This window comes from Drosophila virilis, chromosome 3, assembly GCF_030788295.1.
Source record: "Drosophila virilis strain 15010-1051.87 chromosome 3, Dvir_AGI_RSII-ME, whole genome shotgun sequence".
NCBI lineage: Eukaryota > Metazoa > Arthropoda > Insecta > Diptera > Drosophilidae > Drosophila > Drosophila virilis.
Window position 1 is genome coordinate 21037480 of NC_091545.1, and position 21742 is coordinate 21059221.

The 21742-nt window shown below is 42.1% G+C and overlaps 4 protein-coding genes, 1 long non-coding RNA gene and 3 other non-coding genes across 8 annotated transcripts; 2 read left to right on the plus strand and 6 right to left on the minus strand.

Annotated features, from left to right (window-relative positions):
- Nucleotides 1-1186: 1186 nt before the first annotated feature.
- On the plus strand, nt 1187-10644 carry atk (artichoke). Its single transcript, XM_002048078.3, has 5 exons — nt 1187-1483; nt 5438-5615; nt 5674-8173; nt 8230-8353; nt 8686-10644. Exons 2-5 carry the CDS (start codon nt 5488-5490, stop codon nt 10602-10604), a joined length of 4671 nt encoding a protein of 1556 aa, XP_002048114.1. The 5' UTR covers nt 1187-1483; nt 5438-5487; the 3' UTR covers nt 10605-10644.
- On the minus strand, nt 2758-4135 carry mag (magro). Its single transcript, XM_002048077.4, has 2 exons — nt 3304-4135; nt 2758-3204 (listed from the first exon to the last, which is right to left on the minus strand). The coding sequence occupies exons 1-2, from the start codon at nt 4120-4122 to the stop codon at nt 2818-2820; spliced, it is 1206 nt and encodes a 401-aa protein (XP_002048113.1). The 5' UTR covers nt 4123-4135; the 3' UTR covers nt 2758-2817.
- LOC26531546 (uncharacterized) lies at nt 10638-11689 on the minus strand. Its single transcript, XR_001450438.3, has 4 exons — nt 11427-11689; nt 11186-11241; nt 10943-11004; nt 10638-10757 (listed from the first exon to the last, which is right to left on the minus strand). It is a non-coding gene; the product is annotated as an uncharacterized lncRNA (long non-coding RNA).
- Nucleotides 10823-10909, minus strand: LOC6624059 (small nucleolar RNA Me18S-Um1356). The gene has a single exon (XR_048916.2). It is a non-coding gene; the product is annotated as a small nucleolar RNA Me18S-Um1356 (small nucleolar RNA).
- LOC6624172 (small nucleolar RNA Me18S-Um1356) lies at nt 11066-11149 on the minus strand. Its single transcript, XR_048917.2, has one exon. It is a non-coding gene; the product is annotated as a small nucleolar RNA Me18S-Um1356 (small nucleolar RNA).
- LOC6624666 (small nucleolar RNA Me18S-Um1356) lies at nt 11302-11392 on the minus strand. Its single transcript, XR_048918.2, has one exon. It is a non-coding gene; the product is annotated as a small nucleolar RNA Me18S-Um1356 (small nucleolar RNA).
- Nucleotides 11690-11769: 80 nt separating the features above from the next.
- On the plus strand, nt 11770-13699 carry LOC6623633 (uncharacterized). Its single transcript, XM_002048079.4, has 3 exons — nt 11770-11867; nt 11984-12731; nt 12798-13699. Exons 2-3 carry the CDS (start codon nt 12007-12009, stop codon nt 13243-13245), a joined length of 1173 nt encoding a protein of 390 aa, XP_002048115.1. The 5' UTR covers nt 11770-11867; nt 11984-12006; the 3' UTR covers nt 13246-13699.
- Nucleotides 13616-19623, minus strand: LOC6624062 (uncharacterized). Its single transcript, XM_002048080.4, has 4 exons — nt 18349-19623; nt 18022-18141; nt 15033-15158; nt 13616-13934 (listed from the first exon to the last, which is right to left on the minus strand). The coding sequence occupies exons 1-4, from the start codon at nt 18698-18700 to the stop codon at nt 13834-13836; spliced, it is 699 nt and encodes a 232-aa protein (XP_002048116.1). The 5' UTR covers nt 18701-19623; the 3' UTR covers nt 13616-13833.
- Between the last annotated feature and the right edge of the window lie 2119 nt (nt 19624-21742).

A 21742-nucleotide genomic window follows, 5' to 3' on the forward strand; every position in this document is an offset into this window, starting at 1 on the left:
GTTTATGTCTACCAAAGGGGGACAGTTTGATCTTGACCAATGTCGATGTTATCACCAGGCTCTTTGTTTACAATATTAGAAATGTTTATAATTGTGCTTATGCTTATGCGCCAAGTTATGTTAAAGGGTGGGTGCGACTATGGATATGTCACTATATATATGTATACGAAGCATGCGGCTTATGAGGCCTTTAATTTAATTTAGCAAAAGTAAGCCGAGCAGAAAGAGCTCTCGAGATATCGTGAGATATCGGGCAAGGAAATGACAACGGTTAAAAACGAAAGTGAAATGCGAAACATTAACGTTAAGCCCATGACAACGAATAGTTAATACAGTTTATTAAACAAGCTAAAAAATATGGAAGAAGAAACCTGAAGATTCCGCTTTAAGCTTTAACTTCCATAACTTCAAATTGAAACCTTTGAGAACCTTCGAATTTAATGATGAAATTTATTTCAAAGATAGACAAAATAAAATACGTTTATGTAATTTCTTAGATTTTTTAAGTGTATTTTTTATTTTTGTGTCTAAAAAGGCTTTAAAAGCTATTGAAAGATCCGAGCTTAAAACGATAACTAATAATTATTATAATAATATATTAATTATATCTGTGTAAATTAGTAGCATAATAAGTAAGCTTGATAAAGAGTTTAGTCATATAATATCTATATAGAATAGCTGGTATTTAAAAGGTTGCTGCCTTTTGGCAGTCTTGCAGCAGTATTTACATTTATATCATTAAATTATAAGCTTCTTTCCAAGTCAGCTCCTTTTTTGGCCTTCGCTTCTGAACAAGCAATTTCCTCATATAATTCGTTAATTTCACTTGCAATTTCAATATAATCTCATCATAAACAACCTCGCCCCCGACAGCAACATGACCAGGCGGCGGTCTAAACGCCGGCGACGACCCCTGATGCCTGGTCACAGTTCAGCTACCAACTCGAGTCCACAAAATGCGTTCCACAAGTGCTCTGAGCCAAGTTAGTGGCCAAGTTGTTTGGTGAGTGAGATGCAGCCAAGTGTGGCGCCAAATACACTCCGATATTGCACAGGCAGGAAGCATTCGCTTCTTGGCGCTACTCCCCCGCATTCCACAAAATGTTGAACGCTCAAAACGTTTGTAGAAATCTTGAGTAATCCGTTGGCTCCACATAACGTTTTGAAAACAGTTTTAACGCGCATTCCAATCGAGACGGTTCGGCAAGACGGCTCCCAAAACTTACAACCAACGTTTTGGTGCGTTTTTAATTAAATTACAGAAAATTTATAACAAGAGTAAAAGTGCGCTTGAAAGTGAAGTGAAAAAAAATAAAACAAAAACTAAGGAAAATAAATAAATGTTTACGTGGAGCTTATGAAAACCTATTTAATTACAAAGGCAAATGCAAAGTCGTATTAAGTTTAACATATTTAAAATTTAAAAATACAAACAAATTAAATTCAAACTCGCACGGATATATTGGATACGTTATATATTGGAGTAAGCTTGGCGGAAAATATTTGAAAGATTATTAGTACAAATCCTGAACTAGTTGCTATCTAACGCTAGATGGCGCTGTGTGCTTGCCCATAAATTGTTATAGCCTGGAGAGATCGCACTGTAGTTGTATTTATTGCCCAGAGAGGTCGCTTTACCTGTCCCATCTTGACTTTCAAACAAATGAGAACAACATATTCATAATCTCACTGCGCAGATCTGCATTCCATATGAAATACAGTTTTAATGTACAGGCAAAACTAAAGAACAATACAGTTATTTAATTAGGAGAGACTCAAAAGAAATCAGAGCAAAGTAAGAAACTCCATAAAAAAAAAAAAGTGGAGAAACTGTCGCCAGAGATGCCTCCAGTGGAGCCACAGACGAGACCTTCAAGTCACACTTAGTTGCGGCAGGCATAGATCCATAGTGTACGAAGTAAACCAGCTCTTAGATCTGAACAGCAGCTGGAAGCCAAAGAAATTACAGACAATGATGAAAACGACAATAATTTCAAGGTTCGTTTGATGTAAACTCGGCGCGCATGCGTTTAGAGAGTGCATAGAGGAGGGGCAACAGCAGCAGCAGCAGCAGCAGCAGCAGCAGCAGCAGCGGCAGCAGCGGCAGCAGCTCTTCAGACCGTTTCACTACCCAACTATAGCCTCTACGTCTATTTTTCTAGTTTTTGTTGTTAAATGATTACAAAATTTTGTTGAAAAGCCATGTTACGCTTCTCGGCGCAAAAAGTTTCTTTTTTTTTTTTTTTATTTAGTTTTTTTGGTCGAAGTTGCGCAGCTGCATATGGAGACTACGGCTATACATGGGTATATCTGGATTGTAGATAGGCATGTTGAGAGCTTTATTTTATGAAGTCTCTGTGGGTATTGCACAAGACGTAGTAACACTTCCTGTGATGCGACTGGGCCATCATCTAAGCCATAGAGCATTAAAAGTCTACTGGATGAAAGGGTCGGTTAGGTTAGGGTTTCTCAAAGAGGGGTTTGGCAGTAAGAGGTTGGTTGTTTGTTATCACATTGACTGAGAGAGCTTTATTGAGTTAATCGCGATATTATAAGTACCCGGGTTTTTCTAATATTGTTGCTGACTAATTCGATAGGAAAAATTTGTATATTATTCAAATGCAAGAGCTGATAGAGACTAAAAGAACTGTCTGGCAAAGCACTGATAATATACTATTATCAATTCAAATGTGATTCAAATCAAAAATGTGCTTTCAATCTTATCAAATAAGCTCGCCAATAAATTGAGCAATAAAATAGCTTGGCAAGTTTTCAGATTTATTGTCTGACCTAACAGATCAATTAGAGGTCAATCGCTTAACGACCTTCATAGCTGTTGATACGCTCAACAACCAAATCATTGACCAGCTCCTTCATGTTTTTGGCCACGATAAAGTCCAAATGATTGAAGCTCGACCAGGGCACGCGATGATCTTCGCTCAGATGCACGAACTGGGAGACCAAGGTGTCAACATCCTTTGGACCGCACAGTGCATCATTTTGGCTGGAATACGAGTGCGTATTGGCGGTAATTTTGCTCAGATCATAGTCTGGCGGCAGATCCTGGCCATAGAGTTCACGATTCTTCTTGCTGCCCCAGTCGTATTGACGGAACTCGTGCGAGGCGTACAGCTGCAGATAATGGATGCCCTGGTTGCTGGAGGAGCCAGCCGGATGCGTTTCAATCAATATTTGCATAGAAGTCTAAATATTGAAAGAGAAGTGTCTTAAGTTAGAAAGAGCACCAAATCAAGGGTCAGCTCGGCGCTTGAACCGCTCTGGAATTATAAACATGACACGTACCAGATTAATATTCTCATAGCCGCCGTTGGCGAACATCAGGAATCCATTCTTGCAGATTGAGTCGTAGGGACTGCCGCTTCCGCACCCGTTGTCGGCGAGACGATTGACAATATTATTGTACGGTATCAGTTCAGTGTCCACCAGCAGCTGGTTCCAAACACCGCCAGGTGTGCCCACCAATGGGCCCAACCATCTGAAGATGGGCGATTTGCCATGTTCAAAGAATGCGCACGGTGCCAGCAAATGACCCGACTTGATCTTCTCATTGTACTCCGGACGCTCGGACATCAAAACCAAATAAACCGTCGTGCCCTGCGAGTGACCCGCATAGTGCAGCTGCTTGTACTGTGTCTCATCCAGTATGTAATCGATCATGGCAGCGATATCGATGGTGCCAATCTCATGCCAATCGAAATGCCAGAACTTGGGATTGTTCAGTGAGATGATCTCGTTGGCCCGCGAATAAATGTTGCCACGCGCATTGCCCAGCCAGACATCGTAGCCGGCATCGGCCAGCAGATAGGCCAACGAGTTGTCCGGCCCAGAGCTCAGCCAGCAGTCCGAGTTGCTGAACAGGCCATGCTGCAGCAGCACGGGTGGACGCTTCTGACTCTTGTTGTTCAGTTTGTGCGAGTAAGGAATGCGGAAGAGTGTCAGCACGTAGCCATCCTCGGTGACCACCTCATGGGTCTCAGCTGGGTAACCATGGGAGCGTATGCGCTCATCCGATCTGACCATCCCATGCAGGGTGATTCTGGGATCAGCGGACGCTAGGCACAAGGCCAGCACAAGTGAAAGCACGTAAAAAATGAAACGCATTCTAGACTCTCGAAGGAACCTATTAAGTCTAACAGCAGCTGCTGTGTGGTTCACTTATATAGCCAGGCAAAGATAGATAGAGGGACAGAGAGAGAGAGAGAGATAGAGAGTGACCAAGGTAGAGAGAGAAAGGGAGAGAGAGAGCTCTCCATTGAACTTATCAATCCGAAACCATTTGATTTATTCCAGAGCTGATAATTCCATAGATTTAGATAGCCGTACAGTCTGTGGCCGGTAATTTAAGGCTCATTGGAACAGTTAAGACTGAAAATATGTCTTGCCCAGGGTGGGCAAGTCTTACCAACTATTGCCTATTTTTGGCCAAAAGATGATTGATTTATGTACACATTCCAATTGATATACGACCTGAACCTTGTCAGGTGTCAGTATGGGACCCCACATATAACTATTTTTTGTTTGTTTATATTTTCGAAATATCTGAATGGACAAGTACAATCAGCTGCGTACTTGTACTATCATAATAATTTCTTTATGATTGCTGTGAACAATATTATCAAATTATGGCTAATACCATTTTGGGTGCCAGACAGTTGGATTCAGACGTAATCAGTTTTTTCTTATTAGCAAAAATCCATTTTGTAAGTTTTTTGGATTTTTTCATTTAATATAGATTTCATGATATTTATACTGGACAACAATATTACCTGTTGCGATGCAGTCAAACTTACCTAAAAAAAATCTAGAAACGAAAATAGCCTGATTGGAAATAATTTTGTAGAGCTTCTGACTTGATATATTTTATTGTTATAATTTATTATTTGTTATTAAGGCTACAATATGAAAAGCTACTTTTGTATATTCTTAAAAATAGGCTTAGTTTTTATATATTTACTAAATTGTATTGAAGTTCTTAATTTATAATTGCCCGTTGCACTGAAAATATTGTAAGCCATGGATATTTTCGTTTGCAAGATGCGGGCTATATTTGATCTTTAACCCAAAACTTGCATCTACCAAATATGGCTTGATAAATGCAATGCTTGGGGCCAAAATTTATTCTTTGGTGTATTTGTTTTTTAATTAAAAAATAATAAAAAATTAAATTAATAATCCGTTCTCGAACTAGCTTGCAGTCTTGATAGTTATATGGATTTGCATTTATTTTGAACTGAATGTTTTATGCTTATTTGTTCCCATCTATACCTAAGGCCGCTTAGACTGGGCCTCCAAATTAGCGGGCTAATCCACTTTCCCTTTGTAAATCTTTATCCCCTTACCCTTAAAAGTCCATTCGAAGCAGAGTATGTTTCTCAGTCTTATGGAGTTTTCATTAGGTGTTTTATTGGTCTTTAAGCTATGTGCCAGTCAGGCCCAACTATTCCCATGAACTAAGCGAATCGCAGGATGCTTCTACTACCAATCCTATTGTTATATGCCGCCTGGACAGCGCTTGTGCGAGCGGACAGCTGTCCACCCTCCGAGGCGATTCTGCCCTGTCGCTGTTCGCTGCGCGGCAAGGAGATACAAATATGGTGAGTCGATCCGGACGGGGCATGGTTAACAGCCAGAGCTAAGCACTTCTTTGTGCAGGTGCTCGCACAGCAACTTGCCACAGATAATGGATGGCCTGAAATCCGTGGAGCGCAACATAAAGACGCAAATTGATGAACTGGTGCTGGAGAACAATCAGCTGCCGGCGCTGCCGGGTCGCTTCTTTGGCAATCTGCAGATTGTGCGGCTGATGCTGCGCTACAATAGCATCGAGCGTGTCTCGAATGGCTGGCTGAATGAGCTGGAGAACAGCCTGGTGGAGATATTCATAGTGGAGCCACAGCTGCGCAGCATACCCACGGAGAGCCTGAATGGCATGATCAATATGCTGGCCATAACCATACAGAGCGATGAGCTGAAGCATCTGCCCGACTTCTCCGGCCTGCTCAGCCTGACCTATTTGAGTGTGCAGAGTGCTTCGTTGACGGAGCTGCAGCCGCTTAGCTTCCGGCATCTGCCCAAATTGCAGCACATACACATCACGGGCGGCACGGGTCTGACACGCCTGGAGGCGGGCCTGTTCGATGGCTTGATCTCGCTGAAAAGTCTGGATCTGAGTCGGAATGGGCTCAACTGGATACATTTGCGTGCCCTGGCCCGGCTGCCCAATTTGGTTAGCCTCAAGCTGTCCCATAACCAGATCAGCGATGTGGGCATGATTGGGCGCATTGTCAAGGACTTGGAGCATCTAAAGAAACTGCGACTCGATCATAATATTATCAATGTCATTGAGGACGGCTCCTTTGTGGACTTGCCGAATCTATCGGAGCTGCATCTGAATGACAATCGCATCACGGAGCTGCAGTACGGCGCCTTTTTGCGCACACCCCAACTGAAGACCATCCATCTGCACAACAATCTCATACGTCGCATACACCCGGAATCCCTGCTACAGGCCTCCGGCAGCGGCGTGGAGGCCGTGCACATCTACAACAATGAGATTGCCCATGTGGAGGCGCTACGGGCTCTGTTGGATGCTTTGCCCACGCTACGTTTCCTCGATATGAGCGGCAATCTGTTGAGTGAGCTGCCGTATGGCGCCTTGCGGGGTCATGGCACACTGGAGCAACTGCATCTGAATAACAATCAGCTGCGCCTGATCGAACGCGATGCCCTTATGGCCATGCCCGCGCTTCGAGAGCTGCGCATGCGCAACAACAGCCTCAGCTCCGAGTTGCCGTTGCCCTTTTGGAATCTGCCTGGGCTGAAGGGCTTGGATCTTGCCCAGAATCAGTTTGTGCGCGTGGACTCACAGCTGCTGGCGGGCTTGCCCTCACTGCGGCGTCTGGATCTCAGCGAGAATGGTCTTACCGATCTGGCTGCCAACACCTTTCGGCACAATAGCCTCCTAGAGACGCTCAACATATCCTCCAACGAGCTGAGCCACATACATCCGGGCACATTCATGCACTTGGAACGTCTCTTCGAAGTGGATGCTAGTTTTAATCAATTGTCTGCCATCATTCCGGGCTTGCCGCAAATTGTGGAGCGCATCTCTCTGCGTGGCAATCGGATTGCCGCTCTGCCCGCTGCGGGCAGCAAGTCCCTGCAGTTGCCCAATCTGCGCATGCTGGATCTCAGCCAAAATCAGATTGAGCAGCTGGCGCGTCATGGTTTTCAGGCGGCGCCCCAGCTGCGCGTGTTGAGTCTGGCGCAGAACCAGCTCCGTCTGCTGGAGGACACCTCCTTCATAGGCATACAGCGGCTGGAGCTGTTGCATTTGCAGGACAATCAGCTGGGTCAGGCGGACGAGCGCGCCTTGCTGCCGCTGGCGGAGCTACGCAATCTCAATCTACAGTCGAACAAACTGGAGTCCATAACGGACAACTTCTTTTCCAATAACAGTCGGCTGGAGCAACTGGACCTGTCCCGCAATCTCATACGCAGCATTTCACCCACCGCCTTTGACAATCAACGCTCGCTGGAATACTTGGATCTCTCCGGCAATGCCCTGCTGGACATTTCGGTGGGTCTGGGCAATCTGCACAGTCTGCGGGATGTTGATCTCAGCTACAATCAGATCTCCCGCGTGCACTCCGATGTGATCAATGCCTGGCGCAATGTGGTAGAGATTCGTCTATCCAACAATCTCATTGTAGAACTGCAGCAGGGCACCTTTAGAAACTTACCCAAGTTGCAGTATCTGGATCTAAGCAGCAATGAGATCGGCAGCGTGCAGCCGGGCGCACTCAAGGGTCTGCCAGAGCTGCAGGAATTCGTGCTGGCCGACAATAAGCTGGTGGAGCTCAAGGATCACGTTTTCGAGGAGCTACCCTCATTGCTGGCCTCGCATTTTCAATACAACAAACTGCGCTTCATCTCGCCCGAGAGCTTCCATCATGCTAATTCGTTGGTCTTCCTGAACTTGTCCAACAATCATTTCCGCAACATGGAGAACATAGGACTGCGCAGCATGCGCAACCTGGAGGTATTGGATCTGTCCACCAACGCCGTGAAACTGGTCTCCACCATGCCACTCAAGGCGCTCAACTGGCTGGTCGAGCTGAAGATGGACAACAATCAAATATGCAGAATTCAGGTAGGTCTAAGCCGACGAAATAAATCGATTTATCTATCCGTCCATCCTTCTGCTAGGGTTCACCATTTGAGACTATGCCCAGACTGCGCGTATTATCTATGCGCAATAATCAACTGAGAACCATCAAGGAGCGAACCTTTCGGAATCTGAGAGGCAACATAGCCATACTCGACGTGGATGGTAAGCGTATGCCCATCAGGTATTAGAGCATAGAATTGGTATCGCATGTTTGTTCCATTTTATTGCTACTTAACTGAAAGTTTTGGGATTAAATCTAGCTTAAACGATCTAGGACAAAGCTGACTTTATGTTTGACAAATCTTATATGGAATACTAATTAGACTTAGCTCAAAATTCTTGAGCTTTACGACTTTCCTTATGAACGGAATCGGGTCACACGTTGAGAAACTGATGGATAACCATGCGATAAGATCTGCGTTAAGGAATCCAATTGTTTGATTTTCGAGGATCAATGTCTTATATTGCCTTGTCTTGTTGCATCTTTCGCTTAGGTAATCCCATTGATTGCAATTGTGAGATGCAGTGGCTCTCTGTCTGGCTGCAGGAGACTAATTTTCCCTACCCCGGACCGAAGTGCAAGGATGGTCGCCTCTTGCGAGCTGCCCGAATGGAGCGCAGCCTCTGTGTCGGCCTGGAGCTCTTTAATGGGGGTGATAATAACGAGCGCACCGATGGCAATCAGCTGCCGCTGCTGAACGAGCACGGGGATGTCTTCCAGCGCGATCTGCCCGATGATTTCAGCGATGAGTGCGAGGCGAATGGCGAACGGCCGATGGTGGGCGATAGCGAATACTTCTACGAGCAGTATGTGGACTCCACGGATGTGCCGGATGCCACCAATGCGGTGGGCAGCAGCTCGCAGCGTCCCAAGCCGACGGCAGGGCCCAGTGCCAACATCGATCTGAATAATACATTGCTGCACACCAAGTACTTCAATAGACGTCCACAACCAGTCGCGGGAGCTGGCTCACCATTCACCTTCTTTGGCTATCCCATACCCAGCTTGAGTCTGGGTCGCTTTTTCGGTTTTGGCGAGCGCGGACGCAAGCAGCGCACAGATCAGGAAGATCCGATGCCAGCCACACACCGAATGGCACACATCGATTTGCCCACTGGGCGGGGAAAGACGCGCATGTATCAGCCGAACAGCGCCGAGTTCGAGAAGTACTTGCGGGAACAGCAGCAGCAACAGCAGCAGCAGCAGGAGCAAAACGTTCCCAGAGCACGGAACCGCTATGGCGACACCGAAGTGACTACCAACTCGGCGGAGGAGGCGTTGAGCAATGAGAGCGGCGCGGCCACAACTGTTGGCGTCTTTCGCACCACTTTCCGTGAGCCGTCGAGCATTGAACGCGGCGGCTTTCGACCCATTGTGCCCGCCCATGTGGGCGGCTTTATGCCTGTGCATGATCCACAACAGCGTCGCGGGCTGGTGGAGCCGGTAAATGTCACCAGCAAGCCGCACATGGAGCGTCACTTCGTGCCTATTGCAGTGCGCCAGGAGCAGATACAGGCGCGCCCCAAGCCGACCAACAGCGCAGAGAGTTTCGAGACGGCCACCTATGAAGTCACCGAAATAACGCCCGATGTGACTACACAGATGCCAATTGTGAAAAGCACCAGGCCAATGACAACAGCACGCAGCACCACAAGAGCAACTGCAGCAACAACAAGTAGTTCGACAACAACAACAACAACAGAGGCGGCAATAAGCAGTGCATCCAGCGAGCAAGAGGCGGAGGATTCCCAATACGATGACGAGGATCTGGAGGCGCAATCAGTAACACTTCTGCGTCCGCCGGAACTGTTTCAAACAACAACAGCGGAGACCATATTGTTGATACCGCCACCTGAGGAACATGTGGCACAAATAAAAAGTCATTCCTGGGTAACTACCACAACAACGGAACCGTTCATTGATTATAAAGCCACGCCCCGCAGCGGTCAGGTGACCGCGGCGCCATCACGAGTAGCAGCAGCGGCACCTGTGCGCACGCCCGGTGGCCGTTCAACCATCACCAAGGTGTTCACATCGCACAATCAGCAGCAGCAGCAGTTGGCACAACCCACTGCCGAGGAGTATCAACGCACCACGCCCAGTGCGGACAATGAGAGCTTTGCCAGCGAGCAGCAGCTTATTGCCAGGAAGGCACAAAAGCGCACCGACACTCAGCCCGAGGAGCAACTGGCCGTGGAACGAGCGGAGCGCAAAGATGGCATGGACTGGTATTATGAAAGCTTCAAAAAGAAACGAGATTTCACTGAGCACGGTCCAGCGGTGCGTCCAGCTGCCAACCAGGAGGTGGTTTATGGCAGTGTGATGCCAGAATTCAGTGGCACCATCTCCTGGATTCAGCCGAGTAACAGGGACATAATCTTAACGCTGTTGTTGCTGCTATGGAGCCGTTGATAGAGGGGGAAAGTTGTTGGCAGTGTTGAACAGTTATATAAGTTGTTTATAAGTTTATTTTTACACATTATTGATATGAATATTAAACTATTTTGTATAATAAACTAAATATATTAAATTCATGCATGTCCGCTGGTTCAATGTGCATTGTGCCTAGAAAACAGAGTAAATGTCACAAACTTAATTTCATGGATAAACAAATTAGGTAAAAATAATGTTTGTCAAAATCAGATGGTGATGCATGTTAAACAGATTTCAACATAATTGTTCTGAGTTGTGTATGAAGTTGTCATCAGTAAAAAATATTTAGTTGGGAAGATAATAAATATAAGACTTACTTTTTAGCGTGGGCAAGGGCTTTTTCCCAATTTCCGTTCCGACAATTTAATGCGCACAAGGTCTAAAAGAAAATGAAAACAAATTAGCTACATGTTTTCAAATCAATGAGTAAGAGATTTATGTGTAAGGATCAGATGGTGATGCATGTTAAATAGATTTCAACATAATTGGTCTGATTTTTATATGAAGTTATCATCAGGAGAAACGAAATTAGCTAATAAATAATGTATTGAAAGACTTACCTCGAGCATATGAGGTTATGTGTAAGCTCCAAATTTACTTTTCCAAAGGACTTCCTCTATTATAAAATGAAAATATTAGCAAATTTATAAGACAATGGATAAGGATCAATTTATTAAACAACTCGTTGTCAGATGGTGATGCATGTTAAATAGATTTCAACATAATTTCTCTGGTTTGGGTTATGAATCTATCATCATTCGAGTTGTTAAAAAGCGGATCCTGCAAATTTTAAAAACTTACCTATTTTAGCTGTGCTCATTTTAATTCAAGCATTGATAAGTTTCAACAAGTGCAAAGAAACCACGTGGTTGAAGTGGTAGCCGTTGCTCAATCGCCAAAGTCAGATATGTTGACGTGATTATTATGCAGCCATTTAAAGGCAGTGCGCTTCATCATTGACATGCTTTATGATTATTTTATAAATGAATTAAATTAAATTAAATGTTAAACAAATTAATAGCAGCTCGACACGCCGGCGTTGGTAATGAAAGGAGCGAAAGAACAGAACGATGATGCCAGATGGCTAGCTGCATACCAATGGGTAAGGTTACCATATCAAATTTTTAGCGAGCAGCGACAACTCTACAGTATTTGGTAGCCCTGCCCGAGCTTGCCATATGAATTGGCGCAATTTTGGCAAACAAAACTAAACAAAATAAAAATAGTCCAGCAACAAGCAAGGTAAATGGCTGATTCAAGACCAAGCTAAAAAAAAGACTTGAAGAGTCCCTTACACGCCGTCGGAAAAGATCTGTATCAGGGCGTTGAGAGCTAATTTTCCCTGTTGAATTTTGCAGCTGCAGCTACTAAGACTACAAAAATGACGACAACGACGCCGACACTACAGACGCGCATGGCGCTAGCTGAAATTCCCGATCGTCTGGAAGCGCTCCGCGTTGCGAATACACCAACAAATGCCAATCGCCGCACGCCAGATGAGCCCACACCGGCAGCCACAGCTAACACGCCCAATGGTGGCGGCGGTGGCGGGGGATTGGGATTGCGTGTGGACAATGATTTAAATGTGGCACAGGCACAGGATTTTAGCTTCTCGCCGCTGCCCTCACCAGACGAGCTTATTATACGACAACGTGGACGTCGTCGTTTCACAACGACTTTCTCACCGGACAAAGTGAATGGCGGCATCAGCGGCAGCGGCAGTGCAGTACGCAGTCCCTTTCAGCGTACGCCCACGAAAAATCTACAGTTAACAAGCGGCATGATATTGCGCAGTTCTCCGCGTAAACGACTGACCATGGGCAGCACACCACCCGAACCAATGCCAATGGAAACGTATTCACCCATCAAATTGACCGGCACAAAACAACAACTATGGCCAGGTACGCCGATAGTGAAAAAACTAAAAATGGATGACCGTCCCGTGGCGCAAACGAACAGCGAAGTGGCACTGCCTGCGCTACTACAGGGCCTCTCCCAGCAACAACTTATTGACTTGATAATGTGCAATATAAAACAGGAGACGGCGACGGATACACAAAGCGGCGAGGAGAAAATACGCGCTCAGCTGCCCACACCAGACATTACGTGAGTCTCTTTCACTTGTGCATGCCAACAACATTTAAATTTTACATTTCCTGTGACACATTGTAGTTTGCTGGAGCAAGAGCTGCATTATGCCAAAAGGCTAATATTCAAATCTCTGCCCACGTCGCGACTTTGCAAGAAAACAGATGCCGCTGCTTACTCAAAGGCAGCCATACATCTCAATGAGTTTAAGCGAATACTGCAAACGCAGGCGAAGCGTCTGCACGACTCCACACACTGGGATGCACTGGTGGACTATGTCAGCATGGCTTGGCAATGTGTGGCGAGCACGCCCAACTGGGAGAGCAATTCCCACAATGCGGTGCGAAGACAGTGCTTTAAGCTGCTGGCATGCTCCTGTTATGCGGCAATCAAACACGGCGGCATGCGGCTGGGTCAAACAAGACTGGAGACATTGGAACGTAATTTGCGTGAGTGGTCGAAGGACTACGAGGACGTGCTGTCCTGCGTGAATGCATTGCAGCGTACGCTTAACAGCCGCACCAGCTTATAAAGCCATGAGAGGTGGTAGACTTCAAATAGACTTAAGGCAGACTTGCTGAACTCGAGGTTTAGTGGACCGTTTAGATTAAGGTATGCAAACCCAACTAGTTATTAAGAAATGATATTTGCCATTCAAGCATAGGCATTTCAAGCAACTCATATCTTGAATGCATTGTTTTTTAAAATTTGTTCATATTATGTGTTGTTTTTCCTATTTGTATTGTGTGCACGACACATCTGATTACGATTTTGTTATACACACAACACAGCATCCCCAGCCACAGTTATTTAAATGATTTAAACGTAAATAAATGTAATATGTGGCTACAAACTATGTGCATTATTATGCATAGGAGAGAACTAAATGCCCAACCCACATATTTAGTCATACAAATTTATATTTATTAACGCTTAAATATATTCATATACAATGCTTACCAAGTAAGTTTGATTTGTGCAAAACATTTTGAACTAAGTACACTTAATAATGGCTAAATAATTGCCGCCTTGCATCGCATGGTGCCTACATGACTATGACTATGTTGCACTAGATTTTAGTCTATTCCCAGGGCCCGCCCAAATCTTAGTTTTAGCAAATTTAACGCCTTCTGCTTCGCCAATGAAGTACACTCAGTAAAGTCAGTATTGAGCTTAACATGGCTTGTGGTGGACTAAATGAAGCACTTGAGATGTGTCGCCCTGGAATTGATAAATGAAATGTTTATTATTATTATTATTTTTTGAAAAAGTCAAGTTATTGTTAATTAAGAAATTGATAATCCCATCAATGCTATCCAATCCTTATACCCTTGTTGGGGGTATAGCATAGAAGGAGTTATCTTCAGCTCTATAATACTGATCTGTTTCAACAACCGAATCGGTATAGCGATGTCCGTCTGCTAGTTCCTTAGCTTAAACTATCCTAAAGATACTTTGCATAGTCATTTGGTTCTATTGCATGGAGTACATATGTCTGAAATGGCTGAATGTTCATATCAATATACTATTGCTTATCTTAGGAAGGTTTGAAGTAAAAATGTGTTTGTGCTGTGAACGCAACGAACTTAATCGAGAGCTTTGTTTGATTATCATTTTGGTTTTTGAGCTCAACTTCCGTTTGTGATATAATTTAATACCCTTCAATGAATAACATCATCGTTGTAGAGTCACCTTGTTGGGTATCAATAAAATAATAATAAAGTAAATATTGATTGACCACTCAAGTTTCAGATGACAAGAAAACCTTTATATAAATCATTAGCTGTAAATGTGTAGCAATTGAATTTCAATGCTAAATAGCTAGTTTATTTATTTGGCAGCTTTGCTCATATTTATGAGCATGCACCTTATTTATCCAAAGTGTGATGTTTATTCTTTTCACGAGAACTCATAGTAAACTTTGCGAAAGAACAATATACATAGCTGTTAATTATCCTTTAAATTTATAGTTGATGATGCCAAATGCTGCAAATGTTTTTATGATTTACAGCTTTTCGTATGATGACGCCTTTGTTGCCCACAAAATGCTGAGTTATTTCAATTAGCGCCATAAACTAAATCTAATTATCATGATTTGATTTGGTTGCGTTTGGAAATGATCATTTCTGCTGGCTTTCTTAGGTTTGTTTATGGAATTAGCACCGTTTTGTTGATCTTAAGATGGGTGTGTGTGTGTGTGTTTAGCATTGATTTCAGTGTAGCACCTATATAAGTATTTTTTGATCATATATCCAAGGGGCTGGTTAAATAACAAATATTGCCTAAACTCAACCAAAAAAAAATTCCAATCACACTTACACTCGCTGACCAAAGCGGCTGCACAGCAGCATTCCTTGACCTCCTCGAAGAAGAAACAGGAACCCACCGAAGGCTTGTAGATCTTTTCTCCCACATAACATATATGCGGCACATAGGGTAGGCCCTCTGTAATTTAAAAGTAAAGCATTTATATTATATATGAATAGTGTGAATAGTATATGCAAATCATTTCAACACATGGCTATCTATAAACTGTTCATTAAGAAAACAATTAACCATATGGGATCCCTGCTGCAATTTTGCAAGCTGTGCTAATTCCATATAAAGCTGGTCAAGATTTGAGCATATATGGAAATTTTGTTCATACAACAAATCGTATAACGATTTATTATTAACGCATTTCTATGAATATCGAAAAGATTTCTGGGTTACAACTAAAATTGCAACAGTTTTTTGATTCGTAAAATTAGGCAACAACTTTTGTTCGCTCTAGTTGTGATAGTTTACCCAAATCTAGGGATTCCGAAACTGACATATGGACATAGAATTGATTTTATATGAACAGCTGTCGCTGTCAGTCATAACGATATTTGGTACAAACTGCGGCAAAGAAGGCATTTGCTCTGGACCCTGACAATATGCTCCATATATATATATATTTAGTATTATTACACATTTGCAAAGAGAGAGCACATAATTTTATTTCGAATCGGTTGGGTTTTCAATATTTTTATGCTGCTTCTGGTTTAAGTAGAAACGGAAACCAATAAAATAGAATATGTTTATTAGGCGCAGCGCCAAAATCAACAAATTATTTGCCAAACAATACAAAACTGACCGAATGACTAAATATTGTTCTTCTGGGGGCCATGTCGAACTCTGTAAATTGTTTACACATTTGTTTATAAAAACTAAATGTGTGTTGATTTTTATAGAGTTCCATTTATAAATTGGAATAATGGTCGAACTCATTGTTTCGCAGCTGCGTGTCACAAATATTTATTCAATTATGTAATTATTTGAAATTTTAATGCAAAACGACAATTTGCTGATCGCAATTGTGCTATTAATCTTTTGAGACAGCTGACACGATGCGAGGACATGACAAAAATCAAATTTATGCAAATCGACAGATCGTAAAAAGTTGAAAAAAATTACATATAGAAATTTTATTGGTGCACATTAGATAATTATGATTGATGGCAGCAAAATTTGTCTAACCAAGTGCGATTTGATCAAATCTAGCTAACGTGGAAACTAGTTATATAGGACGTATATATTAAATATTAAATTAAGTATAAAATTCCCAAGCGAATATAGTATATGTAAAGTTCGTGATTCATTCAACACTTAGAGGCCTAAAGGCCTAGCCAAAAAAGTGACGAATTCAATCAACTGGCGTTACAAACGGTTAATAAAACATGGTCAAAAGTCGTTACGACAGACACCGGTAGAAGCCCAAAACCACCCACAGTGTGATGAAAATAAAACAAAAGAGTTTTCATTCATAGAGAGCCCGCCTGCTATAGAGCAGGTGTTTAGGCATTACGATTCTAGACACGTGCCCAATTGAATGCTTCGGCTGCTGTTGATATTAATGTGGCTAAGGGCGTTGCATATTAAATAACAGAAGCAGCCAAGTCAGTGGCAAAATATTTTAATTCCATAAATAAATACATTTTATTAACTGCGAAAACTAGAAACAGTCGATTTTGTTGTTGCCAAATGCGACTTATAGATTATGTGTCTCGATAAGCGAGGAACAATTTTCGAGATGCCTGATAAGAAGACATTGAAGATGGCCTGGAATCTGATTTTGGGTTAAAGTTCACTCAATACTGCATTTAAACTGGAACGAGTATGCGTCTAAGGCAATCTGTTTTGTTAACCATTGGCTCGAACGGGAACGGTGTGAAATGTTATCTATAGTAAGACTTGTCGTGGAAAAGGCCGAGCACTACTAGCTAGTCTTCTAATATAATAATGAGGACTTTCCTAATGCTAACCTTCGGTATGTGGACTGCCTAACCATTAGGCCATAAAAACGAGCCCAATTAGAAACTCAAAATGAGTCTATAAAAAAGAAAACGACTACAGAAATTTAAATTTAATGAGCGTATTTACTAGAACACACAGAACAATTTGAATGCGAGTGCATTTGGAAAAATGCGAAACGGAAAATTGTGCACGCCTTGAAGAAAACCATTCAAGTGTAGAAAATACGAACGATGTGCCGAACCCACAAAACGCCGACCAGCCGCCAATGCACATCAAAACAAACATAAAAAACTAACTAAAAAAAGAGAATAATCAACTGACGCTTGGACACTTGGAATGTCAGTTTAGCTACAGTAAGGCCATGTTAAAGCGGCAAAGGCGAAAACATTCAACTAGGTTTCCGGAATAACTTTTGAGGGAACGCAGAAGTTTAGCAAATGTATCCAAATGATCGTGTAATATTGAAAATATAAATATCGAATAATAGCAAATGGTTGCTATCACTATAGCGGGTAACCACTGTAGCCCTATGCAAATCAGTGCAATGGAGCGTAGCTGCGGTTAAGATATGTGGACCACAACTTTAACGGCTAACAACTTCCGCGATGGCCACGTGCTAATGAAGAGAGAGAGAGAGAGAGCGAGAGAGAGATAGAGAGAGAGAGATGACGGGCGAGAAAGAGATAGCAAACCCACTGCACCCACAATTATGGGCAAGTTTAGTGGTTCGCTTAGCTTGCATCATTTTTGTGCTGCGCTCATTGCGTGCCTCTCGCTCATTAGCCAATGAAATTGTTGTTTCAACGTAATGAACTAATGAAGCTTAAGTTAAGCTTTACTTAAGTGGGTTAGTGGCACTCGCCAGCGTTTTCATTTTCCATGTTATTCAAGAATTTCAGATTGTTTGTTTACATGTGAGAATTTGCAGAGTTTACAGTCTTCTTTGTTATTGTTGAGGCGCCATGTGTGCTTGAATGTACTGGGAGCTTATAAATATCTTAATATCATCATTATCTGGCCGTTTACTCACCTTCTCTGTGCTGCAGCTCGCACCAGCAATGATCATTTAGGAACTGTGGACCCAAACAATAATTCAGCACCGTCGGCGTGCACTTCATCGAGTTGCAAGCGTTTTGTGTGCCGCCATGAGCTGCAAAAGAGAAACATAGAGTTCGCTTAAAGAGAGTAAAGAGAGCGTATGTTATTGGGAAACCATTTACGATACATCAGATCGCCGTCATGATTCAAGGAAGAGATCACTCTCACTTCACGTTTGGTTGCAATGAGATTTTCTGGTCATGATCTGACGGATTGGATGCATCGTGTATGGCTTAGATAGAAGAGTTTTCAGCCTTACTCTCATTGAATTTGCGCAACGCTTGAATGGCATCCTGTCGCGATACCTGATGATCGAATGTGAATTCCTCGTAGCTGTCGCTTATTGTTGGCTCCTTGACCCTCAGATCTTCCTTATTGCAGAGTATGCAGGAGGTTTGCGGAGCGGCCAGTGTCGAGCTGAGGCAGAGCGTTAACAACAACAACAGACGCAGGAATGTGGAAGTTTCAGCACAAATATTGGACACTAAAATGTGCCCAATATTTGCTTTTGTTTTATGCGATCTTTGGCAGGAACTACAGCTAACACTCGTATTACAATTACTTGTGCTCCACGCACTGCACTCAAAAGAATTTTCAGCAGTATTTCTCATTATGCTTATTCCAGTTTTTACTATGCTATATTTTAGTCACATCAATTGGTTTTTCTCTATTTTGTTTGTTCTCGTAATATGATACGATCCGTAAGTCGTGCTAAGTGCTGGGGAGCATAGGGGACGGAGGGAGATGTCGTTTTAGTATATTCGAAATGCGGTCATATTGCATATAGAGTATTGAATGCGTATAAAGAATGCATTCTATACAAGACTTTCAAGCGATCGACTGTGTAGTTTTTTTACACTTTATAGCTGATTGATTTGTAAATATTTACTTGTTGAAGATAACAATCGCTTGGATAGCATTACTTAACGCTTAAATAACGCTAAGATATAGATTGATTTCATAAAACTATTCAAATTTTATTATTATTACTACAGAAACTTTTATATATTTGTCGTGTTCTCAGTTTTTGATAACAATTCTTTTGTTTATGTTTCTTCATATTTTTGCATCCATATTTATTTAATATTATTTTTTTTTTTTTTAATTTCATTCCAATTTCCTCACTGTTTCAAATATTTTCTTCATTTGCAGTTATTTAATATTATTATTTTTTATTTCCACATATCACATCAATTATTGTTACACATTTTTATCTTTCAGCTTTTTAGTTACGAATAAATTATTTGGAATTTTCATTTTGAATAGAAATATTTTTGGTATTTGCCACATAATTTATTATGCAGCCATTCGGCGACTCACTCAACGCGTCCTCCATTCATAAATTAAAGTTACAACAAAAAAATCGTTTTTACTTAAGAAAATCTAAGAAAATCATTTCCCGAAAACACCAACAACAAATATGAGAGATAATGTGGAACGCAAATGCGCGCGTCGCGACGTCTTTTCGCATAAAGAAAACTACTTAAAGAATCGAGGAAAGCTTCGACGCGGACGTCCGTCGCGCTGCCCATGCAAATTCATTCTGAGCGATGCGCCGCAGCGTACAAAGCGAACAGTCAACGCGTCGCGACGTAACGCAATGCGCGGCGTTACGTAGCGTAACGTAGATAAAGCGAATGCTTTTGCCACAAATGATCGCTAACGGAGCCCTTTAACTGTTTTTAATATCATTAAATAAATATTTGATATGCATTTTTAGTGCAGTTATAGGCAAATAAAGATAAGAGTTTTATGATCAGGGATTGTCGGTCGAGCAAAAAAAAATTAGTCACATTTTCATACCTTATTTTCTCAAGCAATAAAAAAATCTACAAAACAAATAAACAAAAAAAAAATCGTTTCAGATGAATTTAATCAAAATTATTCATCTAAAAATAGTTTTTTTATATAAAATCTGACTATATCACCCTTCTATGCGATTTTCATAAGTTCAACAAAGCTCTGCTGGCTTTTATGTTTTATTATCAGTGTACTATTATCAAGTTATCGAATCAAATCGAAAACTCTCTCTCTCTCCCTCTCTCTCTCTCTCAATCTCTAACTCTCATTATATTTCTGTTAAGTACTCCTGTTCTTAATCTAACTTCTGTTTTCTTTCAGTGTGTGTATAATCGCTTGTGGATAATTTCGGGTAAGTACATTTACCATATTTACCAATATATATATTAATATAAATAAAGCACTTCATGATGCTTGTTCAATTTTAAACTCAGTAATTCACATACTATTCACTCAGCTTTCCCCGCACGGCAACTGATTAGCCTCGCCTATCAACAGTCGTTTTATCATATCATCCAAGAAGTCGGGCGGAAAAGCGATGCATGGACCATTAATAAGATGGCACTTAATAATCTTTGGTAATTTGTTGAAAATGATGCAGAACACGCAGTACAACATTCCTCGCCTGCCTGCCTGCCAGCCTGGGCAAATGACACACATTGAAATATTTTTATAATTTATGCTCACCTCCCTTTAAATAGAGAGCTGGCTATATGGGGAAGGAGTAGTTTCTTAGCCGCCTCATAATTTTTGTGTGTGTTCAAAAATAACATCAAATTCACATCAACGTTGTGTTGAGGAAGTTCTTGATCTGTTTGAGGCGCCCATATGTTCTCGTCCCCCTTTTTTGTTTATATGTGAACTGATGCTGCTGCTGCTGCTGCAACCTGTTAGATCATCCCTCCGCGCCCCTCTGGGCCGCATCGTAAATCTTGGCAGGTTTTTGTTTTGAAAGCGAAATTTTATGGATTCTACTTTCTAGTATTACACAAAGGCTATTAAATTTTTGCTTCTGGCCTACAAACTGTGGGCGGTTATTGTGTTCTATTGCGGTTGTGCAGCCATGCCTCCAAAGTCTTTGATTTACCTTCTAGAATTAAAGAAGAATCCGCCAAATGACGACATCAAGCGAAAATAACTCAATTTTCAAATGCAGGCAGCTCAATACAAAGGATATTGAGGCAAGGCAATCGCACAGACATTCGTGTCAAGGTGAAGGGAGAGCCATCAAATTTGGCCCTTGGTATGTCAAAGTGATGTTAAGTGCTTCCCCTGAGGAGGGGGAGGGGGGAGGTACAGCAAAAAAGGAAGGTGCAAACACCATTTAGTGAGGTAATGAGTAAATGGCCTCAAATGGTTGTCTAGCACGCAAAATTGATTATATTTCGCAAATTTGCATACAAATATTTGCTTTGGTAATTGCTTTAGAAAAATAGTTCAAACAGAAATATTATCGCAAATGTATTGTTTAATTTTTTGTGATATTTCTTATAGTTTTAACTGGATCACATATTAATTTGGTGCATTTATTATTCTAATTTGAAGAACAGAATCAATTTGTGTTCTTCGAAAAACGCTCAGAAAACGGGCGAGGTTTCCCTGCCTGGATAAGCATAGGCCTTTCAATTATGACATATCACACATAATCTTGTTATTATAAAACACTTATGTTTGTAAAACATTTCGATCTACGCATGCTACTCTTATTTAAATAACAGCCTCTATTTTAAGATAATCGCATTCAAAACGCGCGCGAGTGCCGCTTTTCAAAAGAAACGCACACAAATCGCGCGCGATTTGCATTGCAGCCGCGAGCACAGTTTGGAAAGGACTGGCACACAGCACCCATAGCA